Source organism: Streptopelia decaocto (assembly GCF_964273445.1).
Source record: "Streptopelia decaocto genome assembly, chromosome: 2".
Lineage (NCBI taxonomy): Eukaryota > Metazoa > Chordata > Aves > Columbiformes > Columbidae > Streptopelia > Streptopelia decaocto.
The window spans coordinates 114,515,721-114,541,360 of NC_138655.1; the positions used below are offsets into that span (position 1 = coordinate 114,515,721).

General features: G+C 39.6%; 1 protein-coding gene across 1 annotated transcript in view; it reads right to left on the reverse strand.

Moving 5' to 3' along the window:
* NPSR1 (neuropeptide S receptor 1) overlaps window positions 1-25,640 on the reverse strand; it is a gene marked incomplete at both ends in the record, with an annotated part of 58,870 nt that overhangs the window by 28,365 nt on the left and 4,865 nt on the right. Inside the window, one exon of the mRNA XM_082043786.1 lies at window positions 17,392-17,524. Coding sequence (XP_081899912.1) covers window positions 17,392-17,524 — 133 coding nt within the window. The remainder of the gene's footprint in view (window positions 1-17,391; window positions 17,525-25,640) is intronic.

A 25,640-nucleotide genomic window follows, 5' to 3' on the forward strand; every position in this document is an offset into this window, starting at 1 on the left:
CTTCTAGCATAATTTCTATTCAATTGCAATTAGAAATGCTGCAGTACAGATGATAGACTAAGAGGTGTTAATGATGTATTTGTACATCTAATGTCAAAAGTTTAAAGGCATGTCTTTTAACAAGATCTAATGAGATCCTAATCGATGATTCTAAGTAAAACATAGTCATTACAGCCACACTGCTGGCAGCACCGTGCTCGTGCAAACCTGTCTGTCAGCGTTTACCACCAGCGTATGAAGAAGCCAAGAAGAAAATTCTGCACACCTACCTTCATTTATCAACAGAAGTCAAACTTTCACATAAAGTAACTGTAAAATAAATGTCCCTTCTGTCAGGTGACAATCCTGCCTGCAGTTTCTGCAGGGAATCAAATGTGAATCCATACAATTTAGAGGCAGCATGTTTTCCAAGCAATTCAGAAAGAAATCCATTTTCTTCCTTAATGCTGAAATGTGGACCCAAAGGATTATGCAGCTTGGCTGCCAAGCACCTTTTATTAAAACAACAACAACAAAAAAGTAGCACGACTGTCATTAGGATTTGAATGTCTGAAACAGGCTGAAGGTAGGAAAACCATAATCGGTCCTTCAGGACTAGGGAACAATTCTGTAACTGTCAAAACAAGAATTAAGCTTTCCTATAAACCAGCATAAATTGACACACCAAAAGCTGACTGCTGTCAATGTAAAAAATAAATAGTTCAGTCTGTTGGCTGCCGAGTATATCTACAAAGCATATTCAGGGCTTCCACCGGGACACAATAAAGGTTATCAAAATAACAGCCAACCTAAGGTCTGCTTTTGTTCTGGAGCCCCAAAGAAAACCCTGAGTTTACCTCTTGCCCTCCTTGTTTCCCTGTGCTGTACTGTTTGCACTGAGTGTGACAGGAATATAAAACAAACTGTTCTTCTTGCACTCTGCTCTGTCCAAAACATGGATTGCTTTGAAGAAAGTAGTTAATGAAAAGATACACTAAACAGGACCAATGTTTTGCAGCCAGACTTAGAGATGCTGCTGCTCTGATTTCCCAAAGCACGTTACCGATATAAATAAAGGATGTGCTTATGCCACCCGCGACACCATGTCTGTGGGCTGTGGCACAGCATGGACCTGGTTCATCAGGTGTTTGTTAATGTGGTCAAGCCAGACCTCTCTGACAGTGCTGGATGTGCACACTCCTTCTTGGAATCCCAAAGAGTTCAGCCTGAGACTGGGGTGAGGACACACATTGCTCCTGAGACCTGCACAGAGCTTTGATAAAATGGAGTCAAAGTTTCCGAACACTGTGAAGAGTCTTTGGGTGAGATGTGATTTTTGGTTCAAGGGCTAAGCCAGCCAGCAGCTGTGTAGAGGTTGCAATCCCAGCCTAAAACTGAAACCATGGCATGCTAAAACCATAAAAGAAATTAACTTTTTTTTTTTTTCAAAATATCTGGCTTTTCTTCCTGACCAAAGTGGTTTGGGTATCTTTGAAAAGCATATCCAGAAATTTGGATTTTCCATGCAGTTAATAACAGTGAGATTGATGAGTATAGACTGTAAAAAACAACTCTCATTTAAAAGCTAAAATCAATTTCTTTGGGCCTTTTCTACATCCTCTCAGTCAGCATCCTAGTAGAGTTCTTCTGAAATTGGAAATTTTTCCAAAATGGTGAATGAATACGGACTTTTGTATTTATTTACAATTCACACACAAATATATTCTAACTCTGTGGGAAAAGCTTCATGCAGATCAAAGCATCTCTCTTCACTTCTGGTGCAATGAATGGTCAAACAAGAAAGGATGTGAATATTTTTAGTAATCTCTTTGGAGAAACTGATAACATAAGCCACAGAAGGTATAAATCCAGCAATCCGATGAATTGATAGCATCACTACCTTTTCAAGAACATTTTCTGCAAAGCACAAGAAATGCGTTGTGGAAACATTGTTTGCTGAAAACAATGTTAACCTGCCAAAACACTTATTTGAAAATGTATTTGATATACTAATGAGTGGGTGTTTAAGGATTTGGAAATACAAATGAGAACGCATAATGCTATCTTGCAAGAGTAGGTAGTCTGTTCATTTGTGACAATTCAGGATGATCAAATTAGTCCTAAGCAAGAGCAAAATATTTTGTTTGTGACATTATCTGCACACAAAGAGGTCCAATAAAAGAACTCAAAAACATTTCCTTTTCCAGATCCTTTCAAATTTACATTGACATTACAAATCATGTAAGTGAAACACAGAGTTATTTAACAGCATACCTGTAAGAGGTATGGTTTGGGAAGCACTGCTTTGTTTTTTGGATGAATCTTACTGATTTATTTTTTTTCAGTCTTTTGTATTATCTGGATAGAGCATTCACAGAAATGCAATTGTGTATTGTAGTTTCACTTTGATCACAGTAATTTTCTTTCTTGTGTTTCCTAAGGAGTCTGCTACGAAATGCAGCAGTAATGGTATGCAGTAGTGGATATTGAACTGCTTGCAAACCACTCAGGCAGCTCATAAAAACATTATTAAAAGGCAAATGCCCTTTGTGCTCGTAACTTCTAAACTACACAATCTGAAGTGCTTTAATACTTCTAATGCATTGTAATATATTGAGATGTGCTCTGCTGGAGTTAGTGCTGTGGCTTTCCAGCTGACAGCTTTTGCTCTCCTGTCAGTCACCAGTTTGATTTGACTCTGACTCTCCCTCCAGTTCAAGACGGGTGTCCGAGTGTGGTTTTCTGGGAAGCTCAATGACAGGCAGGTAGCACATATATTCTTCCTGGGTACAAAAAAATCCTTTTCCGAATGTGCTGAAGCATCTCCCTGGAAACCATGAGTGGCCTCCTCCCAAACTGTGGGGCCTCTGGACATGCTCAGCCCTGCAAAGGTGCTCTGGCTCACCTGCTAATGTGAATTCTGTCCCAAAAATCAGAGCATTTGGAGAGCTGTGTAGGCCACAGAAGGAAAGAAGGCTTACAGTGCACAAGTGCTGTGAGCGCTTCACTTGGTAAAATAATTGAGCTATTTTAAAGACATCCTTTGTGTGCATTGAGGAAGTGGCATATTGCTTTGGATTCTGGATGCATTAAGTAGCTGCCTTCCCCTCTCCTGAGGTCATCCCTTGTTCAATAACATCCGTGGATGTAACGTTCAGACATGCGAGTTTGCTCTTTTACCTAAAGAATTGGGAGTTCATCTGAGGATGTGCTTTCTCTCAAAATCAGACCCTGTTCACGTGGCCTGCAGCTTTCCCCAAGCAGAGGGGAGAAACAACACACACTGCTGCCAAACCTCATAGCATGCTGGGGATCCTTCCCATCGTGGCAGATACCCTGGGTTCAGTGTAATTTTTTTTGTCATTATAGATTTTGTTTGATGTAAAGTTTGCTGCGGTTCTCTTAATCTTTTGTCTATCTGGCCTATTTCCGCTGTAAACTAATTATTAACTTTATACTGTCTACAGGGTCCAGGTTTAGTAACCTAAGAAATCATTCCATAAGTCAGTTATTAAGGCTGAAGAATACGTTGGAATATCTAAGACCTTCACACAGACAACAGGCACAAATCTAGCCAGTATCAAATTGTCAACATATTATATCTTCTTTCAGTTACCCTCAAGATCTTTATCCCTAATAACAATTTCTCTATTAGCATATGATTTCCCCCAAAAGGGAAATTATTTTTCCCTTTTTCATTCATTTATGGAATATACTTTCCCTTTTGTAATGAGTAAACTGTACTGTCTTATTTTCCTCCTCTCCAGTGCTCCCTTCCCCACCACCCACTCCCACATCTAAATGTTGACATTTAATAATTTGACAGCTTTGGTCTAGATAGGAGAGTGAGTGTTCCTTCCAGAAAGAGCACTTAAAAGTTATTTTCAGTGATGCAGCTTATGTTTTCACCATACCCAGAGGAATGTAATAGGCAATGGGCTGAAATCTAAATTTAAGTGCACTAGCTGCTCCATGCTACCTGCCTTTGAAGACAGTATGCACTTACAGTAAGCTAGCTTCAGAGTGCAATACATGTTTATAATGTCATTGCTGACAGAAAATCCATACCTGAGGTAGCATACACCCACATTCCTGCCCCTAGAAACAGTGTAAAATGTTTTCATGCAGTTTTCCATCAGACACCCTTTTGCTCCAAGGCCTCAGAAGATGTCCAATATTGAACATCCATCCCACCCACACTCCAAAGAGATCACTGCCATTACATGCCCACGAAACTCAAAAGTTCTGTTTGAACAAGTTTTTGCTGTAGAAGAGACAAAAAGAGCTTTTCAGAAACACCTGGAGTGTGTAAAGGGTGCAATATTTTGCACAAAACCTGGCAACTTACTTACTGCGTAGAAGGTGAACTGGACACTTGGAAGGTATTTGGTGAAAACCATGTTTGTGTTTGTGGGGTTGCTAGTCCAGTTAACTTGCCAAGGTACAAGTGCTAGCATACTCATGCAAGGAGACTTAGAGAGTCTTTGCTTACAGCTAGTTGCAAAGGTACAGAACTCACTAATGATTTTTTTGTTTAAGAAGCTTCAGTATTTGAGAGAGGTAAGATTTTGCAGCATAATATTATGAGAGGACCTTTCAGAGAAACTAGGTTGATGTGCAACTGATGTGGTTGACACTTATTAACATTAGATACCTTTGCAAAGCAAAGATTTCAGGTGGGTGGGGTTTGGGGCTTTTTTTTTCCTGTGTTTTCTTCTGTGCATTAAAATTTCATGAGATTTTCTGACTTAGAGCAATGAGATTTGTCACTAGTAACTCTTTAACACAAATACATTTATTTCCTGTTTTGTAGGGAGTTTGAGTATCACAAACCTGTTTTTACAAAGCTGTAAAAACTCATCAGAGATGAACATCAGTACTGTGAGGCTTACTCCCAATGGGCTGTGCCATCTAACGAGCTCAGTATTTAAAATGTGTCAGGCTTCCTGTGTGCCTGCATGTGCTTCTGTCAGGGAAATCCAGAAACACAAATTTGAATTGATTCTGCAAATGAAAGATGGAAGAGGTGACATGGTATCCTCCTCCTAGAGAGATAAAAAAAAAAAAAACTTAGCAAATGTCACTTTTCAAGGGTTACGTACAAAGCCAGTCTCAGAAGTGACGATACTGGATTTCATGCTAGGGTTGGCAGAAAAAAACACGTTTGCTTTTCAGGCCTTTTAGAGGGGATTTCCTACTGACACCCATGAGCAAAGGTCCATGGCCTTTCAGTTCTTGAGTAAAGACTTTAAATAAGGGAGAATATCCCCTTGATTCTTAAATATTTTGTGTGTTTCATTCAAACAAAGAAGGCTGAGCAACAAATGATATTTCTTGGATTTCAGTCGACTTACCAGATATCACTGGGGAGACAATTTCCTAAGGAGGAACATGAAATTACCATGTTTAATATACCCTAATTCGTTCTTCTGGACTTAGTAATAACAAAGCAGTAAATCCAGCAATCTCATAATACATTAGAAACCCAGGGTTTATACAATCCCTATCTCTATAGCATGGGAAAGAAATTTTCTAAGGTGGGTCTCCATCCCTCCCATATGCAACATCAGTTCCTTGTTTTTTCCCTGCCTATGTGAGCTGGAAGTGAAAATGGATAGAAATCAATTCTTCCATTCAAGGCAAGAAAATATCCATCCATATAACAACACCATCTTAAAACAGAGAGGTATGGGACTCATCTCCACAGTTAAGGTTATACTAGAAACCCGGTAGATAAAGAGCTGTCCTGGTACATCCAGTGGATGTGATCTGATTTTTGTTGTTCACATTATTTCTGCAACTCATAAATGACTCTGTAGAAATATTTACACACAGAGGCACATAGAATACTGTTTTTGTTTTTTGTTTGTTTGTGGTTTTGTTTGTTCTGTTTGTTTGTTTGGTTTTGTTTTTTTTTAGGAAATAGTAAACCCTCTCCTCTTTTTGTCATATTTCTTGAGGTTCCTACAGCTTCAAAGCACACCGTTTCCTGGTGCTGAAAACCACCTATTTCCCACTTCTAGTCTGTGAGCTTCTGTCATGCTTGGATAATATTTTGTCTATCATTTACTTTTGCTAGCTTACAATGAAAGTACAAACATCTTGTAAGAAAAATTGTTTCTGTTCATTATCAGTAACCTCTCCAGTCTAAGAAACTGGCATGATCAACCAAGTGTTTCTGCTTTTCAGTGCTCTTATCCTTATGCCTTAAGAAGTAGCAAAAAGTGTGACTCAGAAATGAAATATTTGGGGGTTTGTCCAGATGTAATTTCCATCCTATTTTGTCTATTCCTGTTCTTGTTAAGCAGGTCTTCACCCTTCTCTTTTTCTTACTTGCAGAAACAGAATGAATTGCTAAAATGCATCCATATTCACATTGCATTCTTTAGGAATTTCAGATTGTTCCTCCTGCTATTGCAGCGGGGCACAGCAGTTACCTGCACTGCAAAGGTTCTCCTTTAAGATCAATCATGCAGCTGTAGTGTGATTGAACAGGTTTGAAATAACATTTGCCGTTTAAGCTACACTTTTTTTTCCAGACCTCACTTGAATAAATTGTCTTTTGGGCAAAGCCCAGAAAAGTTTGGACATTTTCCAGATAGCCCTTTAGGAACAGAGTTGAGCACAAAAGAAATAATAATGCATTTTCTATCAGGTAATATGTTGATATACCTTGCTGCACTTTAAAGTAAATAAATAAAAAAACTGCTGAGAAATACCTTATTTGTAAAATTTTGGGTGGATTTTGAGTCAGAGCCTCATGAGGTCTGACTGAAATGGTGGAAGATTAAGTTCTTAGTTGTCAAAGACGAATAGTAATTCTGTCATATTTGGTGACGTAAGAAAACCAAAGGAATTTATATAGTCAACTTTAGGGATCTAAATTACGAATTGAATCCCTCTGTACAAGTCAGTGAAACTTAAAGACAGCTGAGAGTGATTTTCCTCTATTGGCTATAAATGGAGCACAGGGAAAGTCACTTTGTATCTTACATACCTACAGTGAGGCACCTAAAATGGATGTCATGAATAATCCCTAAAATGAATACCAGGGCGCAAGAATGCAGTCATGAAACTTAATCCAATTATCTCTATGACAGTTATGTCCCATTCTGCTTCCTGGGACTGATGTCGAGCCGTATGCTTTCTTTAGACCTACTTCTGTACACATGGCAAGAAGCTAACAGCATTTTCTGTCCACCCTCCCTGCTGACAACAATACTGTATAAGGCAAAAGTGTAATGCTTCCAATAACAGTAACTTCCTCAGGTGAAGAAGGTCACAGATTAAAATCCCTTTGGCTCAAAGATCTCCAAATGCAGGTTGTCACCAAAGTACTTAACTGCCTAGTTATAAGAGAAGGAAAGTACCTGAAGATATTTGCCTAATTCACATGTTACTATGCTAACTAGAAAAGTTACTAAGGTTAGAATGTCACTGTGCTTTTTGTTGTTTCTTTCAAATACCATATGGTCTCACTAGCACATGTGCCCAGACCACATTGCATTTTTGTCTTACAGCCCTCAAAAGTCCTGTAGTCATCCAGGCAAACATTTGTAATCTCCACACAGCCCTACTGGTATCAGCAGAGCTGTGGTGGTGCAGTAATTTAGCCGCACAGTGCGGGTCTCGGCACAGGGTTAGAGAAATTACATTGATGGTAAAAGGAGCAGGGAAAAGGCTACTATCAAAAACCGACTGAAAGGAAATGCTTTCGTTTTAGTCACACAGTTGTATGGTCAGGAACAGCATGTATATGCAAAGATCTGAAATAATGACAGCTCCTTCTAAAATAATAAAAATGGCAAATGTGGATCTCCTATGTGGAAATCTGTAGGTGGGGAAGTGGAATCAAGTTTAGGCTTTGTGTGTCTGTTGAAATGAGAAGACAGTGCCTTTGTATAAAGACAGGGCATCTAAAGTCCATTCATCATTTTTTGATCCTTTCAGAAACAACTTATTACCCATGAAAAGCAAACAGACCAACTGATACCATCTTAGTTTAAAAATGTATGATCTGGGGTGAATTTCGGAAGACAGGATTGTCACAAGGTGTTCCACTAATATTATTATTTCCATTGTGGGAATGCCCAGGCCTTAGGGATGGCATTCACAGACACTCCTGGGTGGCTTAGGAACAGAAGTCTGATGTCACTTTTGATTTTAAATGTGCATGTACACTACAAAGGAATGATCATTGTATATTATGTTGAATATGTATAGGTGAATTGGAGCTAGTTTTTCTCTGCTTTAGAAGCAGGGGGATTTGTGGACTAAAGCCTATGAAGTCTTTAAAGACTATACAAGGAAAGTCTCAAATTCTTTGTTTGGCAATCCACATCTCTACTGAGAATATGTCGTAGTTCCACAAAATAGAAGTTGAAAAAGTTCTCTCTGGCTTGAGAGTGTTATAGTGACAGAGATGCAGATGAAATGAGGGCATTTAGCATCTTCGTTGCTAAATTTGCAGGGTCTCAGGTGGTCCTGTGCAATGTGGAAAAAAAACACGCCACCACATCCTACACTGAAAATGGTACTGGAGCTATCGGCAAGCTGGGAGAGTACATCTGCTGTTTTGCAATTGCAGATGGGATACAGTTCATATCACTCAGTACTTTTAAAATCTCACTCTGACCACCTGTGGCTGATGAACACAGAAACTGACCCCTTCTGGAACAATTTAGTACAGTTTTCAGGTGCTGTACATTCAGTAAATAGGAAATAAAAGGGTTTTTTTCATGAATTCTCCTTGCCTGTGGGGACCTCACCTCTATACTTGGCCCTATGCTGCAGGGTGGTTTTTTGCTACCTGTAAGGGCTCTGAAGACCACTGCTCGAAGACAACAGGCTGAAAAATGCTCATTTAAGGATGTCTGCCTAGTGGGTTGTGACTGCATTGATTACAAACCATGAATCATGGACATCTTGTTCCTGCATTTGTAAGATTAAAGTAGGCTGTATAAATAACAGTCATTACAGGGTTTTTAAGTGGATGACCATTCTTGCTTCCAATAGCAAATTTGGAGAGCTCATCATTATCTTTATATGTACACTAATGGGATGGACATTGCATTCTCCTGTTATAGATACAGCACTTTTATTTTTTTTTTGCTTTTGTGCCAGTGCTACTGTTTCCCACTGCAGTGAGCTACAATGGATAGAGTCACAGCAAACACGAATATTGTGTCCAGCCCTGGACTTTCCAGTGAGCCCTTAAGAAGGTATCTAAAATTACTTGGGCATTAGGCAAAACAGTATACAAACTTGGGTCCAGGCTGGTTACAAACACTTTGAATTTGGTTTGAAATTGGAAACTAAAGCAGAAGTAAGTGAAGAAGTGTCCCACCTCTGTTAGACCTCCCTCGTGGGACACTAACCAGTCTGCATTTTGGGGCACCATATTCTAGACAAAAACTCTCTGGCTGCTGCATCAAGATCAGCTCCACTGCTGCTTCTTTGTCTTTCATAGCATATGTCCTTGACTCCAATTCTCTTGCCTGCATACGTAGAAGGCCAAGGCAAACCAAATTCCTTAGACAACAGGATTACTGCCAGTCCTCCATGGCCACCATTTTTCTTAGAGCCCCAATCTTGTGGGAGCATAACTTTACTTTTTCAAGGAGAGTTGATATTGCATAAAAAGCACTTCCTTTTACTTTAAATCTCACAAGGAAGTTGTGTAACTAGAGCAAACATTTATGTGCTAGTCCCAGTTTCACTGCTTTTCCTACACTACTAGACTAGATTAGAGCAATATATTTTCAGGATGTCAGGTTCTCTCTGTCAGACCCCTAGCTTCATGATTTCACCTCTAAAACATAGAATCTACTTTGTTTTCCATGACCATTTTCCTTTGGGTGTATGACCAAACACTGTGCAATAGAGGTCCTGATACCCACAAAGAGATTATGTCTCCTCCTTTCCATGAAGCTTATTTCTGTTACTCAGTTTTGATGTTAATGCTCCTCTTGGTTTCCTTGCCTAACTTCTGAGGATACTCAAGTTTTTATCCCATCTATTTGTTTTGAAGAAAATGCATTTTAAGAGAGATGCATGTATGGGATATTTCTGTTTTCCTTGGGAAAGATTGAGTCTTGTGTTGACTAACCATATATGCAGGCAAGAATTACATACAGACATAAATATTCCTGGCTGTTCACATAAGAAATCTAAGAGTATAGTAAAACATGATTCATAATATCAAACTGGAATTGTATAGCGTTAGTGTCCAAGTTATTTATTACAATCTAGGGTACTGTGACTCATCTTCAAATCTTAGTTAAAGTTCAAAGGAGAATTTGAGTTTGTGCTAGGTGGCATTAAATAACCAGAAATGGCAACATCAAATTTGGAATGCCACGTGCTGCCACAGGGTATTGCAGACAGTGAACACATTTATCCTTCATTGTGTCTCAGTTTTGTGGGGGGGGAGGCACACTAAAACCTAACTTAAAGTAAGTTGTGTACACATACGCAGGCACATCGCAAGAAAATCCAGAGGCCACGAATGCATTGCAAAGAGCAAATTTTATTTTAGTTACCTCCCTACTGGGGGATCTCCGAAGCCACATCTGAGCTCCCAGGCAGAGGTGACACAAGCTGGGACGCAGGCGCTGGTAAGTTCAGCCCTGCTGGAAGATCACTGGGTCTGCTGAGCTCGCCTGTATTTCAAGGTTTCAGGCCGGCGCAGCCTCACACTCTTTCTCACAACAAAGCAGGAATCTCAGACATAGGGATAAGGTGCCTAGAGTTTCTCACAGGCCTATGTTATCTAATGCAGAGGTTCTACTCATCAAGCACACAAGGCCAGTAAAACAATTAGTGTGATGTATGTGCTTTTTCTACAGACAGGTGCAAGTCACTTGAGCGTATTTACATTTAACTAACCTCCTTGCCAAATCTTCCGCTATATCCCCATACATAAGTCCTATGTTTTTTTCCACTTACCTAGCAGAATTGGGATGGAAAATGATTGCTTCTTCTCTGGGCAACTAACGCAGCCGTGCGATTAATTTTCTTATTCACTCCCAGTCCAGAGGACTCAACATAGTTTCATGGGATGCACTGCATAAGTAATGTTAATATTGCTATGTTTGCTCCTGGAGACCATTTTTGCCTTTGGTAAATTGATTCTCATTCTGTGAATGCAAAATAACAGTTGTACTAAATGCTATAGTTTCTCTAGCCTGCAGAGGAAAGGTGGATATAATCTACTTATTTCCCTGGTTTTCGAGCCATGTGTACACTCAGGTGATTTGTGGAGTTGTTGGACTTCCACCTGTGTTCAGGAATCATGCTGCTTCCAAAACTGGGGAATATAGATGCCATTGGGTAGTCTGGCAAATTTCATTGTCTGTGCCTGAAGGAATATTGACAAATGACACAATTCTTTTCCAATTTTAACATATTATTTTCAGTAGTGAGGGGAACATATAGTGTAGAACACAGCCAATCTATTAGCAGAGACTCTCTCGTTACCATAGATTAATTACACTTGCAAGACATTTTAGGACATAACAAACATAAGAAATGCATATATATTTCTTTCCATTTTATCAGTGAACTCTGCAATACAATTCTAATTTCCTCCAAGTCTTCTGTTTTTGCAGGTAGGATACTGACACCTCTCATTATTCCTCAGCCTTCTTTTTTTTTCTTTTTTTCCCACAAATTAGCAGGAAATAGAGGTGTTGGGAAGGGGTGAAGTCCACAGATTTCTGGGAATTGTTTAAATAAATAATATTTCAGTTCAGCATTCTGCATTAGGTTTCTGTGTCTTGTGTGGGCAATCATGTAAATCAGATGGCAGGTTCCAGCCAAGACCCAGCTGGCAAGGTGTAAGTTTTCCAGCATAACTCTATGGGCTCTTTGGCTGCCAACAGTCCACCTCCATTAAGGCGACTTGCTGAGTTAGCTGCTAATTGGCTCTATGCAATTAATTTCCAATGCTCGTAATCACTATGATGTCTAAGGTACTTGTAAAACTGATGAATTCGTATGTATGATTTCTCTGAAGTGCGGAAATATTACAAGTACCATTTTGCAGATGAAAAGCTGGAACAGAGACAATTATGTGTTAATATTGTTCTACATGTTAATTTTGGTAATGGTGTTATTATATTAAGCTTTTGTACAGATCAGGGAGTAACAAATCTTCAATCCTTCAAGTTACATAGACAATAAAAATATTGAAGGACAGGCACAGTCCATTAAAACAATCAGTGCCATAGTAGTTTTGCTGTAGGAAAAAAAAGAGAGAGAGAGAAGACAGGAAGAACAACTTGTAATGTGTTTGTTCATGTTAAGATGTTGTAGTAGTAGAGTTCAATGCACCAATTTAGTGCATTTAACTAGTGGTTTAGTTGCCAGACTCTGCCTTCAGTCAGCTTAACCAAAGCCATACCAGAAGTCAGTGTTTGAGCCCTGTTTCTTTTAGCCCCACTATCATGCTCTGCCTGGGCAGAAGGAGCACAGAAAATAAACAGTCCTTGCTTTAGCAAGGTCCATTTCCACCTAATTGCTTACATAAGCCTCTTGCAGCAAGTTTTCAGTGTATTGACTTTTTACTAAACACTGAATGAGTGCAGTTGCTTAAGGACCAAGGCCTCCTGTGGTCCAGCTTTCTGGGAACAACTGAAGAAGGTGGCAGTGATATAAAGAGACACTTCTAAAAATACCCTATCATCTTTTTAATGTCATTCTCAAGTCATGCCTGAAGATCTGGTGTTTATATAACAGTATAGACTGTAGCTAAATACTTCTGCAGGTCATCTTTCGTTTTCCTGTTTATATGTAAGCTACCATAGAAGTTACCTGAGGTTCTTTTTTATTTTTCTCTCTTTCTTGCAGCCGCAGTAATACCTAAGTGAGCATGAACTTCCAACCAAGACTGTAAGCCTATGGCTTAAAATTGGGCATGTGGTAGAGTGCCTGCATATACAGAGTGTTACAAAAAGACAGACTCATTTGGATTTTGAAATGACTATGTCTCTGCAACTTTTTTCTTGTGGGGATATGTCAAAGACCATGTATTTCTGCCCACATGAGTGACTAAACTGGGTGACCTCAAAAACAGAATCGTGGCGGTTGTGACCTCAGTGGAAGAAGACATATGGTTTTGAAATTGGGTCCTGTATTTCTACCCCTAACAATAGACAAAATCTAGCAGTGTTCTTAAGGTATTGATTTCTGCTAAATGTTGGAATAGAAAGAGAAACTCAGAGAGCTAATAGTCAGGACATTTCCAGCATCAAATTTCCAGATGTTAATGTTGGAGAAAAAATCCTCTATGCGCTTTTATTTATTAAAAGGAACCTAAATATGTTCCTCTGACAGTTGAAGTTGGATGAAAAATAATGAGAAGTAAAATACTTTTCAGTAGAATTTTTTAATGTGTTGATTGATTGGTTTTAGAATTGCCCAAATATTATACTAACAGTTTTTATTGAATAGACTGTATTGCCAAAAATTATATTCCTTGTCCAGTGCTACTCAAATAATTGTGTTTTGTATACGCCCATGTCTGCTGCTTTTACATTTTGAGAGAAGAGCTAAGCAAGCCTTTATTTGGTAGAGTTGGGTAAAGTCACCTAAATGGATATAAATGTGTGGACAAACCATCTCTTCTGAAAACAACAATATTTTGCTTGAAAATTTCCAGTGTGATATAATGCCTGTGAACTCGACCATCTGTCAGACTCCACTCTTTGATCTTGAAGAACTTGGTGAATTCAGTCAAAGATTTTAAAGACACTGGGACGCTGCAAGTTATGTGAAATGGCATTGAGTAGGGGGGAATGTGACAGGTTTCCTGGCAGGAGAAATAGCTATGCCATGAGCAAAACTTCTGCTAAACTCAGAAGAAATCTACTGGGGAAAAAGTGTTTAGAAATACCCTCCCCACAGGATAATCTGCAGAGCTCATACTTTCTGAGAAACTATATTGCCTTGGAGATGGAAATCTGTAGGAAACCCAGCTTTAGTTTCAGTCTTCACAGGTGAGCTTATTTCTAATAAAACATTTTTTGGGAAAAAAAAAGGGAATATGGCCAAAAGCAAACTGAACACAAGGCAAACATGGCAATATTCGTCTTTGTTAAATTAGCTGATGCTGAGTGATTAGTACTATTGTTCAACTCAGCTGTTAACTCTTAGCTGATTTCCTAGTGCTTAATTCCCAGATAATTTCAAAGAGATTTATGCATGAGCTGAGAATTAAACATAGACTTAAATGCAGTACTGACACAGGCATTGTATAGGAATATATTTAATATCAAATATTCTGAATCCAGGCTTCAGCAACATCTTTAAGCACACTGAAGTTGAAGGGATTACTCACATTCCTACAGATCCCTGCAGCCTTGAGCACCATGTTGATTTACAGTGTAGTAAGGGATTAGCAAGAGTCTTATCTCTGAATTTGCTGAGTGGCAATCTGAACCATTGAATTCTGGTGGTGTTGAAAGAAGCTTCAATCAGTTAGTTACTTCTCTCCTGCATCTGGCTTGGCAACCAGTCAAGAAAAGCAACAGTGCTCGTTTTCTATTCATGTATTATGCACAATTCGCTTTGAATACCTTGTTTATTCTAACACAAAGAGGGAAGATGTGAGAATTGAGGACACTCCTCAAATATTGAGCCACAGATCAATAGACAAAAAGTTTTTAAATGGCTTTGAAATGCCTGCATTGATAAAGCTATATCCATTATTCTTCTCTCTGCTACTGGGGTAGAAATAATAAATATTTTAAGAATCCCAAAATAGATTAAAGTAGTAATATTGACTAAGCAGAAACTGTTTGCCAGGAGATTAGGCTTTAGTTGGTAGGATTTAAATATGCCTGGCATGTCAAAGTAATGTGACAAGCCAGTGTTTTCATAATGTTCTGTGTCTACCTCATAACTTGTTATGAAAGGATGATGACTGTTGCCAGCTTGCTTTATTCTTATTAATATTTTTGAAGGTAAGAAAGTGAAATGGCTCAATTTCAGGAATTAAGTCATTTCTTTGTGCCAAAATACTGACAGAAACTCTTAGTGAGGGAAGATAAATTAGAGTTCTGACTCCTGCACCACAAAAAAGAAGTCAACATTGCTTGAAAGGAGCCTTGCTGTTCAAGCTGATGTTACTTCTTTTAACATTGCAGATGTGAATGTCAAGTGAGTTTTCTATGTGAATTCTGTAATATGAAATGGAACAGACTATTGAACTCAGACATTTTGAAGCTCTGATTTTAGAAGTCAGAGATAAATTTAAGTAAGGGGAATTCAGAAGAACCAGCAACTGTAACACAAGGACCTCAGTTAATATTGTAACATCACCTGTATAGCACTATTTGCAACCCACATCTAATGGGATAATTGCCTTGTTGTCTTTGCCCCTGATAATTTCAGCCCCCTGAAAACTGCACTTGCAATGGTTTTCCTTGATGTACATGGTGTTTGAACCCCTAGTGAATAGCTCTCTATCCACCTCCATTTTAATCCAAAAAGTCAGCGTTTCCTATGGGTCCAAAATGGCAAAACTCACACCCAGGCCCTTACCCAGCACAGCAACAGCAGTAGTCTCCTCCTAGTACACCTCCTGTGGACCAGCCTTCTCCTGAGCTGTCCTGATCCAGCCACTTCTGCCTGCTCCTTGCTTTATTCCTTTGACCTGGACACCCATGCCCTTATGCTGGTTTCCTCTGCTGCAGTAAATATTAAGATGTTCATTTTCTTACTAGGACAAGACCCTTCGCTGTTTAGTTGAGATCTTCCTATTAAGACGCATCTTCTTTTACCATGCTGGTGTGTGTATTACCTGTACCTTTGCTCTGGCAGCAAGCCCAGCCTTTGTGCCCTCTGTGTCAGGTGGACATACAGAGTCATTTTCCACTCTCCTCTCTTCCAAAGCCCTTGTCATGATGGTTGCCTCAGTATCCTGCTCACTGATGACAGTAGGCAGAAAATGGACAGTTTCCATCTGGGGCTTCAGTTGCTTTTCTGCTCTTTGCCCATTCTACTGTTTGGTTTCCTACCTTTACCATCTTCCATATATTCATCTGGGACTGGGAGCTCTTTGAGTGCAGACTGGCTATTTTGAAACTCCTGTGAATACTGTAACGTTTGATCTGTGATTGATGTTTCCAAACTGTGCTGTGAGTGTCTATCAACATGCCTTACTTGACTGGCACATGAAGGAAATGACATGAAAGTCACAACTGAGATAAGAAGTGAAACTCTTTATTACAGATGGCTCACAGGTGAAGAGGAAAACCAACCATCAGCACTTCAGAAGAGGAGTTACTGCAAACCTTCACCTCCTCACCTTGCAATAATTCTTAAAGCACCTGTAGTTATGCGCCAGTCCCTTTGCCTCACTTTGCACACCACAGTCCAAATGTTTCAGCTGAGAGCAGTTCTTCAAATGAGACAAGCTCCTGGTTGAGATCATGAGCAGGAGGTCATCTACTTGCAAAGAATGCATGCTGAAAACTGGGGAGTGTGGTCCTTTGCTTTTCCAGTTTAAACAGAGATAAAGCAGACATCAAAGGAGGATGCAATATTGCTGGGAAATCACATATTAGATAGCTCTTTAGTGGAAAAGTACTCTAATTTCTACCATATCTTGCAAAAAAAGGCAATAGAAAGCATTTAATATATCCTACATACACAAACAATACAACACAGCTGTCTCATAAGCAGGGATTAGTAGCAGGATACTGTTATAGAAACAGCACATATTTTCCCTTGGGAAACTTAAAACCCCACAAATTTACCCCGTTCAAGGCCACAGAGAAACAATATGCTGCTTATGCTCTTGTCTCCTTTCCTAGTTGGCTGAGACTGACATTTTACAAACTGGGTTTCTGTATATTTTCCATTTTGTTTAAAAACTACAGAGTACTTGGATCAGCATCCTTTTTTCCATTAAAAAAACCCTAGCTAAATGCATTCCTCTCCATATTCAATTTTTTCTATTACTCTTAAACCAGACAACATGGAGTTATTCTCACTTTTCAATACAAGAGAGTAATTGATGGAGCAATACCATGATGAAGTACTTCAGAAAGGGTTTTACCAGAAAAACACAAGAATTTCATCTTAAATTAGTTTAATTTAAATAGTTCCATGACAACAGCTGAGGACATAACTTCTGGGAAATGTGGATGCAAATTCAGATTGTAAGATAAGTTTCAGTGAACTCAATGAGCTGCAGCTGCTGCATCTGCCACAGACACTACTACATCTAGCAACATCTTTTTAGATGAGAGACCAACTCAGCCCTAAGATACGCAGCCATCCATCTGTGTTATGGCTGGACATTAGGTGGCAACTGAATTGTTCACCACTTAAATTGCATTTTCTTATTTGGCATTTTAATAGTAATTCCTGTGCAGTTCAGATGCCCTTTCCCCTCCCATACACTACCTGTGATTGCCAACTGTGTAACGAAGAAGGTCATTCGAGATTTCCGCTTCCTCCTCCAGGTAGAGAAGAGCACAATGGCATTTCCAGCAATTGTGACAATAAAGAGAATCCAAAGAGTCACCAGCTGCTCTGTCTGCATTGGAGAGAAGGGAAAAAAGCGTATCGATAGGTGGATGGGTAGTGACTTGGGTTAAGCCAGTCAGTTATCCTAGGACAAATGAGATAAGAATGGAAAACAGGAGTGAAACATGAGTTTTGCCAATTGATTTCTAATTTTTTTAGCCTAAAAGGTATTTTCTTTCTTTCATAAAATACTTAACATTCATCATTGCTGGTGATGTTCAGCCCAGCTTGATTTGCAGTGCCTGTATATTGCCTCTATCTTCATGAAACCACTAGCTAAAATGACAGGCAGCCCTCAGTTTTCTCGTGTTGCTCCAGCAAGCTGTGAAATAACCAGCTGCCTCACTTTGTAAGGAATATTGATAGATGGGCTCCTTTGGAGAAATGGGGAAAATAAATATTTCCCTTCTTCCCAGCTCCAGTAAGTCTGGGTCATCCAAAAGCCCTGGGAAATTCAGACCTCCACTCCATGATCTAGATGTGCACCAAGATTGAAAAGAAAGCGTGACTCAGTGTAAGGAGAAGTAAAATTGTGTAGTGAACATTACGTGATGACAAAACGTCCCCTAGTGGCAGTATGTACAAAGAAAATAAAGTAAGAAAAGTTATTCACGCTCTCAAAGCATCAGAATCTTCTGGCCGCAAGGACAAAGGCATATGTATCCACATTTGCTTGTTTTGTGAGTGCACACCAAATCTTCTCCCTCCTTTTGGCCTACCAAAACCCATTTGGTCCCCTCTAGATGAAGGGTAGTTGTTTTTTGGTGGCCACTCTGTAGGTTTCCCCTCACCATGTGAGAGTGTGAAGTTCACGTTTTCTCCATAGCAGCCAGCCAGCCCTGAGGCTGAGAAGCACCAAGTCTGATGAACATGGTGTCAACTTGAAGAAAGTACTATGCATTTCTGCAAAATTCTCACTTATAAAACCTATCATGTGCAAATCTGCCTGTAGTGGCATGCAGAAAGATGGTTCTGCTGCTCTTCTGCAAAGACAAGTAGAAGAGAGGGGATTTTTCACAGAAACAGTTGGGTTTGAAGGGTATAAAGCAGGGGAGTTCAGGAGAAAAAAAAAATCCTAATGTATCCAGCAGCAATGAAATGCACATTATTATTAGAGTTGAAGAGAGAAAAAACCATATATATAGCTCAGCAGAACTGTTAGTTAGAAAGGTAAAATCAATTTCCACAAGGGAACCCTCTCCCAGAACCTGCTGCTCCTGAGCAGACCCCTGCCTTGGATGTTTCAGGAGGAGACTGTACATATGAATTAAATAAAGAAGAGCCTTCAATCCCTTGCTCTGCCTTCTGTGGCTTTCCAATGCTTCAGATGCATTGGTTGCCTGGATTCACATCATAGTGACTGGGATGAGTTTTGGGTTATGTCAATGCAATGACTTGGGATCTTCCAGTTCCTGACACCAAACTCATAATAGGGGGAGCTAGTGGAAAATGCAGGAGACAGGTAAGGGCTGTAGTTGAAGAGGGATCCCAGCTGCTGGCTCTACAGAAGTGACCCCAAGCCTCTGTCCTGAGCAGGTTGGAGGGAAGGAGACTGCCAGTGAGACCTGTGCCTACCTGACTGGGCTGCGAGTGGAGCAGAAGGAGGTGAGAGCACTCATTAAAAGCACTTCACAGCCACTAACCCATGACTTTGTCATGTGTGAGCAGAAACCAGGGCTCCAGCTGCCTACAAAAGAGAAAACGACTCAGCTGTGAGTGTGGGTAGTGACGGCAAAATGTCAGGAAAGGAGCAGGGGCAAGGAGCTTCTTGCCCTGCCATGAGCTTTAGTGCCTCCTCAGCTGTCAGCCCCTTCCTGGCCATCAGCTATGGTTCCTCCTCTGTGGAGGAGCCACATGTGGGAACCAACCTCAACTTTCCTCCAGGCAGGTAGCCACATTACCCTGTGGGTTATGTGGGCATGCAGGAAAGGTTAGACAAGGTGCATGAGCAATTTGAGGCTGCACTCCGTGCCTGAACCCATAGATTAGCTTAAGCATACAATGAAGGCTGTGTTTCAATGGTTTCACTTTTCCTAGCATGATAACTTTTTCTAAGATAATCTGCTATTTGGACCATCTCACCTAATTTCAAAGCTCTAAAGAGAGACTACTCTAAATTGTCATAGTGTAGTCTAAATAATAGCAGTATCTGAGATGAGTCACCATTCATGTCACCTACCTTGGGATGGCTTGTCTCTGCTGATTATAGAGTGACCTGGATAAGACAACTTGTGTGGGCTGGATGCTTAGCTTTTAAACAAAAAAAGCCTCTCCACCTATTTTAGGTGTCTGCAAATCTCTTGGGTTTCTTGGATACAAATTCCCTTCAAAATGTGTGGCAGGGACATGATGGAACTATTTTTATGGGGATGATTTGCTTTGTACAGGAATTGGAAGGAATTGTCTTTTTGGAAGGTAATTAAAATTTTAAAAGTAAGATTTCATATCACTTTTGTCCTTGAAACAAGTAGGTTCTCCTCAGGGTTTGGTTTGTCTTTTCCATTCCAGAAAATATCTTTCACACATGGAGAAAACTGAGGGGCAAGACTTGTTACCCTTTTCTCTGGTATAAAATCAGGACAGCATTTTCTTGAAATAAATTCTGTATTCCTGTATTAAACTGATATGGGTACGAACAGAACAAGGGTATGACACTCAAACCTTATTATGATACCTGCAGAAGAAATAGCTATGGAGCAACAGAGAGTGTGTTAGAGGGGTGTTTCCCCACCACAGGGGCACGACACTTATGGTCAGTTTAAATCCCCTCCTGCCAAGTTAAAAAGCAGTGCTTAACAGTTTAGCAATTTTAGGCTAAGGCTCTGTGGAAATATACAATTAAACCAGACTACAAAGATAATCTAAAAGGTGCAAAAGCTGAATACAGGAGAGGTAAGATTGAAAGGCTGTGGACAAAGAAATAAAGATAAAGTTTCTATTAATCTATTTGTGGTAGCTGCCATTGAGAGAAAAGAAAAAAAGATCTCATTCTTTGGGATTAAGGAGCTATAACAATAGGCAACTTAAATCACTGCAGTCTCTCAGTCTGTGTTAAACTGCAGAATGAAAACTTCTGTGGTTATTAATGGGATGCCCACTGTGATAAAGGCCTTTGTGGAGGCTAGGATTAGAATTCAAAATGATCTTGATGAATTGGAAACATACACTGGCAAAAAAAACCCAAGATGTTGTTCAACAAAGGACAAGTACAGGACTGTGCAGTGCAATGGGTGTAATAACATCAGGTTGGGCGAGCCTTCAAAACATCTCTCCTGAATGTAGTAGGTAAAGTGCCCCACAAGTGGAACATGATGTAATCATGTCACCATGCCATGAGAGCGACAACCACCACCATGAGATCAAAGCTAGTCTCGTGTGCCTCTGTTCTAATCCTTCCACTGCACCCAGCCGCTGTACTGTGCCCACTCCTAGGCACCGCGCTTCCAAAGAGACATAGAGCGATGAGTTGACAGCAATCTAGAGGATATAGCCAGGGAAAAAGACAGAATGAATTATGTTGCTTAATCTAGCAAAAGGCAGTCCACAAGCAAATATGAACAGAGCCTTGAAGACAGAAATAGGCTCATGTAAAGAAGGAAAGAAATAACCTCTTCTTCAGATCTGCTGCAGTGAACCAATCCTACAGCACAGAATTCAGGTTGATAATTTAAAAAATAAAATACTTTGAAATATACCTTATATAGAAATTGACTTAGTGAAACCTCCATCTAGCTATTAGATTAGAGGGATAGCCGACTGATCCCTGAACTTCACTCCAGCTGCATTTTTCTAGCATTCTGGCTTATTTGTCACCTTAAGGTTGCTTAGACATATAGGTGTTATTTCATTTCATGTCTTGTTTGTTTATCAAGCAGAAATCTTCTTTTTGCAACAACCTTCAGCAAGGTGATTTACAAAAACATTGTTTAGTAATATGTTCCACAGACATCAGAGGCATTCTGCATAAAAAGAAAAACAATAACATCTCCCAAAGCCCTGTGTAGAAGCTTTTGGCAAGGGCTGCTTTTGCAATGGGCATCGCTAACTATATTTCATGAGAATGCTGTGAGGGAGACTGGTGAGAGACATAAAAAGGACACACAGGTCTCCTTGCTCAATTGGTGAACTGTCATGCTCATGATCAGGTTCAATGCTAGTAGATTGCATTGCATTTTCTTAAAGGAAAAAAAAAAAAAACCAAAAAAGAAAAATCTTTTCTCATCATCTAAAATAATCACTTTAATGGCAGACTATGTCAGAAAATGAAAGAGACTAGATTTTGCTTTTTTTTTGACCCTGTTGTAAAAGATCTGAGAAGATCTAGAGTCTTGAAATTTCAATACTGAAAATGTTCAGGATAGACTTGCTATTTTAACAGTGCTCATTTAGGATGGAACAACAATAACAAAAAAAAAGAAACAAAAGAAAACAAAAAACACAACGGGAAGATTAGTTTCCCAAGGCAGACAGGTGCCAAGCAGCTTGACTGATTCCAGTCAGACATTTATAGTCAGTTTACCTCGAAGGCAAATTGCACTTAAGACAGCAACACTGAAAGAAATTGAAGATAGAAACTCATCAGCACAATTTAATTGAATCTCAAAGGTACTGTCACAACCTCTGACATAATTCACAAAGCTTTTTTTAAATAAAGCAAAAATAAATAGAAAACTCTCTGTCTCATACTGCCAGATTTCTCCACAGCAGAAACCCTAGAGGATGCTTGTGGGGTCTAACTGATGCCTAAAATTATCTAATAGGAGGATGTGGAGAAGATGGAGCCAGTTTCTTCTCAAAAGTACACAATGAAAGGACAAGAGGCCACAAGTAAGAGTTGTAACACAGGACGTTTTAATTAGGTATTATGAAAAAAAAAAAAGTGAGGGTGGTCAAACACTGGGGTGGGAGCCAAGAGAGGCTGCAAGATTTCCATTCTTGGGGATATTAAAATCTTGAGTGGACACTGCGCTGTGCACCTGGCATAGCTTGAATTTGCTTTTGAATGGTTGGCACAGGTGCCCTCCAGAAGTCCTTGTGTACCTGAATTATTATGTACACAGAAGTATGCGTGAGGAATGTGTTAAAACTAGAATACACTTACACAGACATAATCTGATGAATGCTTTGCACAAGTTATACATTATTTATTGTATCACAGAAACATGAACAACTCAGAAATTTGTCGGAATCTTTATGTAAGTTAAAATTCACGCTGCAAGTAAAGAGTACAGTTGTAAATGCTACTGGCATGGAAATGCCACAAACATTAGTCTTAGGGAAAGGGCCTTTAAAAGTATAAGATGGCATTTGTCTTATGCTTACATGGAGGCCCGAGATGAAGAATTTCTGCGAGGGTGTGTCCAACTTAAACACTGAGCTGTCAGAAATAAAGTGTGATGCCACTGAAAGGATCGTGGTTATTGTTATTTTTACCAGTTACAAAATAAATTTTCTTTAATACATAAAGAACAAACTTGGTTAAAGTGCCAACTGGAAACATCCATGTTTCTGCTTGTGTTGAAACTTCCAACACAAGTTGGGTTTTGAAAAAAAACACAACAAAAGACACAGCTAACAGAAATCTGCTTGAATATAAGCTGTAGGTACATTACACATACTTTAGTTGTAGGAAGCAGTTCTGACTGTCAAGAGGGAACGAAGTAAAGGGTACCAAATATCTTATGAAAAGAGGGACAGTGGTCAGAATTCTTAGGCTAACAGTAATCTTTATACAGTAAATGGTAGTCACCTGAATGTGAAAGTTCAGCTGATTAATTCAAGTCACCTCCTAATGTTCAAGAAAAGCTGCAAAAATGGCTGGATCACTCTTGATTCATATGCTGTTGGGCCTTGTCTCAGTAAGAAAGAAACATATTAACAATGGGAAGATCCCTCAAATCTTGTGTCCTAGTTGTTACAAGCAGCAGAAATTGTGCTCGTCATCCTTGTAATAGAAGTGTGTTTTGAGGGAACCTTCTCTATCTAGCAAGGCAAAACTGAGATGTTTCTATACAGACTTCACAAAGGATGTTTCTGAAAATTTTGGGAAAGCAATTTGATTGACACTGAAAAGCTCTGGGAAAACTCATGTGAAGATAAGAAAGACTGAGAAAAGAGAAAGTTCAAAGTTTTTTATTTTATGTTTGAATGTACTTTCACTATGATTGAATTAGAGAGGAACATATTTGGGCAGGCAACAAGCCCTCCAAGGGTTATCTGTTTTTGGTAGTGTGGCCTGGAACTGAGCCTGATTCAAACTGCATAAACGCTAGTGCAGCCACAGGTTTGCCTCTGGAACTCTTGCTTTCCTGTTTCATAGAATCATAGAGTAGTTTGGTTTGCAAGGGACTTTCAAAGGTCACTAGGCCAACCCCTCTGCAGTGATCAGAGACATCTCCAATTGGACCAGGTTCAACATCAGTGGTCATGACTGATAGCTTTCTTATCTCCTTCTGCACAGTGACTGCTTTACTGAGATGTTTTCTCACAGACTGGCTGTGTTATCCTCCCAGCATATGGCTACAGGTCATTCTGGTGATCCTGGGATGCATTGCTTCATGAGGTCTTCACAACACATCAGAGATGCTAGCAAGAGTCATTTCTTCACGGATCCTTATGATTAGAAGAAGGGCACAGATGGAAGGGACCTGAGCTTATGTTTTCTATTTTGCCAAATCTGAGAATCCGTTTTGTTTGAGCTTGTGTCTATATGGTATTGCATTTGTAGTCTGTGAATGTTAATGTGTCATGTAGAGGAAAAATCTAGAATATTTTCTTCCTTTTAGACTTAGGAAAACAGACAAGCTGAGGAAGCTTATTAACTAAATCAGGATAGTTTCTCATGGAAATGGGTAATCATGTTATTAAGATTAATTTCACTTCTTTTTGAAATGTAGCAAAACTATCATTTTTCTGAATCTCCAGTTTTTAAAAACTGTGTTTCTTAGCTCTTGACTTCATCATCACAAGTGAGACAGGGGCCTTTCAGTGCACAATATCTAATGCATGTGAATTGCTGTGATCTTTCCAAGTTTAAATAACAGCTAAACAAACTACCTTCCACCCTGCTGCAAAATCCTCCATAGGTGTGACTGGGACAGAGGGGAAGATTTTCAGTTAATAACAAATTGTAACAATTCAATTTTACCAACAGATAGATCACATTTGCTGTTCTACTGTGTTTTGGTACAAGATAGGTAGTGGAGATAGTACTGTTCAGTTCTTGCAGGACCTTTTTTTACCCATTGCACCCTAGGAAACTTCCACAGAAGCAGACAAACAGATATCTCTGATTTTAATGTAATCAAAAAAGACATATTTTTTCATGGTGTACGTATCTATTTTTTTCTAAAACATTTTCAACATGAAGAGATAATATTAAGTCGCTCAATGGTCCATCCATAATTGTATGATTTTGATAGCCCTATTAGAAACTGTGAAATGCTGGTTGTTTTTTTTTTTTTTCCTGAATTACAAAAAGGCATAAAATATTGAAGTATGCCTAATCTGTACAATTGAAAAATCTCAAAAACCTGGAGAAATGAATACTTTCTGGGCATATTTATACAGGACAGTCAGACAGACACAAACCCTGTGGCTGTGTGGACCATGGAGGCAAACATACGAGGGATGCTTGGATAAAACTGCCCAAATCAGTTGGCCCAAAGCTACCCTCAGTCAGGCTGTCATGCAGTCAGATCACTTCTCTGTTGCACTTAAGCTACTAGATGAAGCCAGCCTGGACAACAGCACGGCAGATTTGTTTCATGAGGAGTTCATAGGGTGATAGAATGGCTTGGGTTGGGAAAGACCTTAAAGACCATCTAGTTTCAACCCCCTTACCATGGCCAGGGACACCCTCCACTAGAACAGGTTGCCCAAAGCCTCCTCCATCCTGGCCTTGAACACTTCCAGGGATGGAGCATCCACAGCTTCACTGGGCAAACTATTCCAGTGCCTCATCACCCTCATACTGAAGAATTTCTTCCTTATATCTCATCTAAATCTACCCTCATTCAGTTTAAAGCTATTAGCCCTTGTCCTATCAGTACATGTCCTTGTAAGAAGTCCCTCTTCAGCTTTCTTCTAGGTCCCCTTTAGGTACTGAAAGGCTGCTGTAAGGTCTC